General features: G+C 34.3%; 1 protein-coding gene and 1 long non-coding RNA gene across 4 annotated transcripts in view; both read right to left on the bottom strand.

Annotated features, from left to right (window-relative positions):
* Nucleotides 1-507: 507 nt before the first annotated feature.
* On the bottom strand, nt 508-1,150 carry LOC109861997. The gene is made up of 2 exons (XR_002251069.1): nt 708-1,150; nt 508-632 (listed from the first exon to the last, which is right to left on the bottom strand). It is a non-coding gene; the product is annotated as an uncharacterized LOC109861997 (long non-coding RNA).
* Nucleotides 1,151-1,359: 209 nt separating this feature from the next.
* The window catches only part of LOC109861995 (cathepsin L), a 24,046-nt gene continuing 19,664 nt past the window's right edge, over nt 1,360-5,741 (bottom strand). The window contains exons 1-7 of one of the 3 annotated variants that reach the window (XM_020441878.1): nt 5,278-5,406; nt 3,465-3,579; nt 3,068-3,220; nt 2,798-2,992; nt 2,296-2,501; nt 2,057-2,208; nt 1,360-1,758 (exon numbers count right to left, since the gene is read on the bottom strand). In XM_020441878.1, the coding sequence (XP_020297467.1) occupies nt 1,547-1,758; nt 2,057-2,208; nt 2,296-2,501; nt 2,798-2,992; nt 3,068-3,220; nt 3,465-3,563 (1,017 nt within the window). In that variant the 5' untranslated portion in view covers nt 3,564-3,579; nt 5,278-5,406 and the 3' untranslated portion in view covers nt 1,360-1,546. Of the gene's footprint in view, nt 1,759-2,056; nt 2,209-2,295; nt 2,502-2,797; nt 2,993-3,067; nt 3,221-3,464; nt 3,580-5,277; nt 5,407-5,741 lie in introns of those variants that run through there. The other 2 variants (XM_020441877.1, XM_020441876.1) reach the window with 2 other exon arrangements.

Here is a 5,741-nt window from a genome sequence, read left to right as displayed (position 1 = left end):
AATCGTACTGTGGTCAATCGTACCGTGTCTAATCGTACGTGTCCAATATTACGTGTGCAATCGTACTGTGTCCAATTGTACCGTGGTCAAATGGACGTCACCCGGGTGAAAGCATCTGTCTCACTCCGAAGTTTGACTCACTTCCCCTCTCACACGCGCAGTCTATTTCTTATACGTCTATGGGAATCGTGCACATAGCACGGAATAGAACCATGTCCACGTTTGGACATAGCGTACGTATCGACAAGTCGCTCGTGGACATCGCTACGTAGTTGCCAATGTGCACCACCCATGGACATGGGCTAGCTTACGGGCCGGAATAGCGATCGTAAAAACTCTTATGGGCCTGGCCGCTCTCAGGCTTCTCTCTGGTTCTACTTGTCACTCCATGGATATCAACTTTTTTCCGTTTATTTTTCTATGGAATGCTATTCTTGTAGACTGTTTTCTGCTGTGCTTTTAAATTATATTCGGAACAGTATGTAATCACGGAAAGTATGTGATACATATTTTTTAAATTATTTTATTATTTGTTATAAAAATGTAATAATAAGTATTGACATAACTATTCTCTCGTGTTTTAATTGATCTCGTGTCACTTGATGTCCTTAAAATATTAATCTTCTACAATTCTGCAATATATTTATATTTTAGTATGCAATTAAAAGATATCAATTTTACTAATGATTAAATAATAATTTTATTACCTAATTATTGAAGCAGATGGTTTTACATGCAAACATTGCAATGCATATATTGCAATATTAGACACAGCACCCTTACATGAATGTTTTACAAACAAAAATATATATATGGATAGTAACAGTTTTATTTACAAACGACAATGTGGATCCCAGCAAACATGACGTGTCAGCACGCCGTGAGAGCATGCCATGTGAAAAATATGTTGGTACAGTGCTGTTCAGTGATGTCACGCGTTGGTATGCTAGCAAACTGATATTACGGCATGCTGAAAATGATGTGGTTAAATCACGACAGATTCGCTACTTTTCAATTTGACGCGCATTCCGCTTGCACAAAGCTCGTATAGAGTGTTGAGCGTAAAGCCTGCTCTACATTGATCGCAAGCGCAAACGCAAGGAACAGGTCTGGTAGAATTGACTAATCGTATTGATCAAATCAGCCAATTAACCAGCGTGATTGGTCAATTCTACGAGACCTATACCTTGCGTTTGCGCTTGCGATCAATGTAGAACGGGCTTAACGTGTCGTCGCGATGCTTGCCAGATAAACTTGAATCTGACAGTCATCACGCCATGAAAGCATGCTTGTATAATGTCGGCACGTTGCCACTATTTTGTTTGCTGGGTAGTTTTTACAAAAACTTAGAATACGCAATGTCGGTAAAACAGATATAGCATCTTCTTAAATGTCAAAACTTAAAAACTAAGATTGTTACTATTAAAAATAGAATTATTACGCAAGCTCATTAAAAAGATAAAAATACATAAAAATCTGAAAACTATATTACATCCTTGTCATAAAAATGAACAAATAATGACGCACTATAACTTGTTAACGAAAATTAAACGAGAGGATAGCTGGCACTGCTTGCTATACCGCAGTGATTATTCTTGTTCCTGGCCATCTTAATATAACCTTTTTCACCCCACGTTTCACCCCAGCTGTTCTTCACTAACCAATAATCTTCACTGGTTTCTGAATCTGTACCATAACCGATGACTAATACACCATGATCCAAGTTTTCAGAATCACAATCGGGTTCATAGTATATTCCTAAAAATAATAAAGTGATATAAAAGAAAACAAAAGTAAACTAATTTTGATATAAGTGTAAATTAAAGTTAAAACTTATAAAATTTGTTAGAGTGAAATTAAATTTATGGATAAAATTTCTTTATATAAATTTAAAATCAGATATGATCAGATTTTATAATCAGATATTTTATGATAAATAGATATAAAACTAGTGTTATAGGTATTAGTCCTATACTAATAAATTTGTCTACTTATGATTGATATTGTTTACTATTAATTATGCTTACACAATTTTTCAATTAGAAATACCGCCTACCTTCACTATAAAGATGGAAAGATTCATGAGAAGCATCAATAGCAACTGAGACTGGACCTACAGTAGCGACAGCAGCTTTAAGTTTCTCTTCATTTCCTTCTGGAATATCAACATAACCAGCATCAGTAGCTCCGTTGTTTCTAGGATTATATCTGTAATTTTAAAATAATTTTAAAGTAATTAGGATTTATATTTTTATCATGTGTAGAATAAAATTAAAATGAACATAAAACACATACCTGCATTTATCGTTTTCTGCTTCGTATGGGTAGCTCTTTTCAGTATCAAGGCCTCTGTTTTCCTTGATATATTCGAAGGCATTATCCATTAAACCACCATTGCATCCATTGTTGCCAAATTTACCAGAACAATCAACCAAGTTTTGTTCGCTTAATGATACTAATATATCTGTCTTTCTGAAATGTTGTCCTTCTAAAGCTCCAGTCTATAGCAAAACAAAAACCTAATATCAATTTTGTAATAATAACAAACTTATTTAAGCTTCCACAAAATTTTATAACATGTTAAGACGTAGAGTTTAGAAAAATTTGTTTGTTTTAAAATAACATTTATAAAAATAGATTAAGATGTTAAAATTCAGAGGTAATGGCTTCAACTGACTTGTTTACAGCAAAGCATAGAATTCCCATGTTCCATTGTAAACAAATCAATCAAAACCAGTATGTACATTCAAATAAATAATAGCATTGAAGAAAAACACATAAAAGAAATTAGGACTACCGAAGAGAATGCCCAACAAGAACCACAATGTCCTTGATCTTTTACTTCAGTAACAGCACCATGTTTCCTCCAATCAACTTCTTGTGGTAACTCAACATTAGCTGGCATGATAAAAGTTGGACCTATAAACTGCTGCTTTAGAGTACTAACAGACTTATTAAAGCCATTCAAAATACTAACAAATTCATGACGTAACTAGAAGAAAAATATGTGTCATAAAAAAATTGCTCAATTTGTAATTAATCAAATAACTTATATGTTAGAACTTACCATATCCCCATACTTGTTCATTCCTAACTTATAGGAAACTTCATTCATCTCATATTTGCGATTATGTTCAGCAATTTTGCGCTTATTATCCAAGAAAATCTTCATTCTGTAACCTTCTTCAATAGGGGATGTATATACTTTTTTATGATGCATCTAAAATAATATCAAGTAAAATAATCAATATATTAGTTCTTAAAATAGTAATTTGTTCTTTCTGTGGATATTATATATCAATATAACATATTACTTAAATGCTTATATATTTTAAATAATATTAGTAATTAAATCTTCTATAAATATATAATTTTGCTTTCAGTATTACTAATTGACTACAAAAGAAAGCATTTTTGCACACCATACTGTAAATTTCATACTAGAATAAAAATAATCATTTGACCTTAAAAATAAACCATTCTGCATCCAAAATCTTGTTGAATGAGATAGTTTGTCCTGTAGCAAATATTGCCACCAACAGTAGAACAATCAAACTTCTCATGATTAGATCTTATAATCTGTAAATATATAATTTTAAAATTAATTTACACTTTAGATAAGAACTATAAAGACAAAAAATTGTTTACATAAACAAAAACTACTTGACTTTTATGGTTGTAGTTTTAATGTTTATTTTTGTCAGTGACATATGTGTGAAGAAAAAATAGATATTAATCTTGTAACAGTGACTAGATTATATATAAGCTATTTTGCATCTTAATTTTACAACAATGCTTGCTATAATTTGGTAAACAAAGCCTGTATCCAAATGCTCAACTGCTAGATTCTTCCTAAACATTTTAACTCAATTCTTCCACTTTTTTTGTAGTTCTCAATGCTCTATTTCTCTCACTCTAATATCAGTTGCTAGAAGAGTAAAGAAACTCTAAATTGAGTGCTCAGACACAGACTTCATTTAGGCTGCTTTCCTTTTAGGAGACACAGTCGACACAAGAAGTCATTCTGTCTTTGTTTCTCACTGAATGCTAAACGAAGACAGAATGACTTTTGTGTCGACTGTCTCCTAAAAGGAAAGCAGCCTTAATATAGCAAATACTAGTTTAAAAATAACATAATCTAGAAACAAAATTATTAAGTTAGATATACAGGGCTGCGAGAACAGCACTCGTGTGCACACGAACGTAATTCTATCTTTATCACTCATTAGATATAAAACAGATAGAATGGCGCTCGTGTGACACAAGTAATGTTCTCGAACGCAGCCCAGACATTTACAGCCAATTTTTTCACTTCTAGATAAGTTTTCAATAACTTTATCTAGAAGATATCTCCCAAAATTGGTTCTCCTTATTGGTTCTCAGAGAAATTTATCCAGAGGATAGCTATCGAGAGGTATGAAGAAATCGGCCGTTAGGCTGCTTTCCTTTTAGGAGACACAGTCGACATAAGTCGACACAAGAGTCATTCTGTCTTTATCTCTCACTGAATACTGAACGAAGATAGAATGACTTTTGTGTTGACTGTCGGCCGATTTCTTCATACCTCTCGATAGCTATCCTCTGGATAAATTCTTCTGAGAACCAATAAGGAGAACTAATTTTGGGGAATATCTTCTAGATAAAGTTATCGAAAACTTATCTAGAAGTGAAAAAATTGGCTGTGTCTCCTAAAAGGAAAGCAGCCAAATATGGGTGCTTTCAAGCTACGTACACAAGCGACACAGTGCCCACTAGTGTGAGTGAGACACACTGATACGCTCTTTCTCTCACTAATGGACACTGTGTTACACAGTGTCGTCTGTGTACAGAGAGGTGCACCATATCGTTCCGCTCCAAGAGAAGTTTTTCTCTGAAATTTTTCTTCTGGCTGCTTCTACTACCGCGCGCCGTACTCTTTCGATCTCCGCCAGCGGCCGAGATTGAAGGAAAACGACGCGCGATAGTAGGGACAGCCGGAAGAGAAATTTTCGAGAAATACTTCCCCTGGAGCGGAACGATATGGTGCACTCCTCTGTACGTAGCTGGAAAGCGCCTTATATCATTCAAAAGTATGCACATATGCATATATGTGTTTAAAAAGAACTTCGTATAATCCCAATTGACGAAATTCCATAGATTTTAACAATATACAATTTTGTTACACACACACACACACACACAAGGGAGAGCTACAGATTTTCTAGAGATTTTATATCCAATAAAAATTTGCAGACTAATAGTATAATAGTATAATAGCTTATCACAACTAAGCAAAACCTGCTGACAGACTTTAATACAAATTGATGAAACCAAACACAACTCGTTAACTGTATCCAGGAAGTACGATATTATTGGTTATGTTCAGAAAACTCAACGGCAGTGTTGTTGCGAAGTCGCGTTTTCGCGCATGCGCACTGCGCTGCTAGAAGAATGCAGTAATAGGTTTGTTTTACTTGCATACACGAAAAGTGTAAAGTGTACACCTTACACTTTTAATACACTACACTTTTTGGAAGTGGGGGAAACATCGTGTAAAGTGTATGCTTTTCAAAAAAAACGCCAGAGTGTAACAAAAGTGTACTACAGTGACGTCACGTTCGGAAACAGCACTCGTGTACACACGAGCGCCATTCTATCTTTGTTTTATATATAATGAGTAATAAAGATAAAATATACACTAGTGATGTTTCCGAACGCAGCTTGACTACGTTTACACCAGAGAGAAGCCTGAAAGCGGCCAT

This window comes from Pseudomyrmex gracilis, unplaced genomic scaffold (assembly GCF_002006095.1).
Source record: "Pseudomyrmex gracilis isolate BER0280 unplaced genomic scaffold, ASM200609v1 scaffold_1243, whole genome shotgun sequence".
NCBI lineage: Eukaryota > Metazoa > Arthropoda > Insecta > Hymenoptera > Formicidae > Pseudomyrmex > Pseudomyrmex gracilis.
The sequence above is the reverse complement of the archived record's forward strand: the minus strand, read 5'-3'. Positions and strand labels throughout refer to the sequence as shown.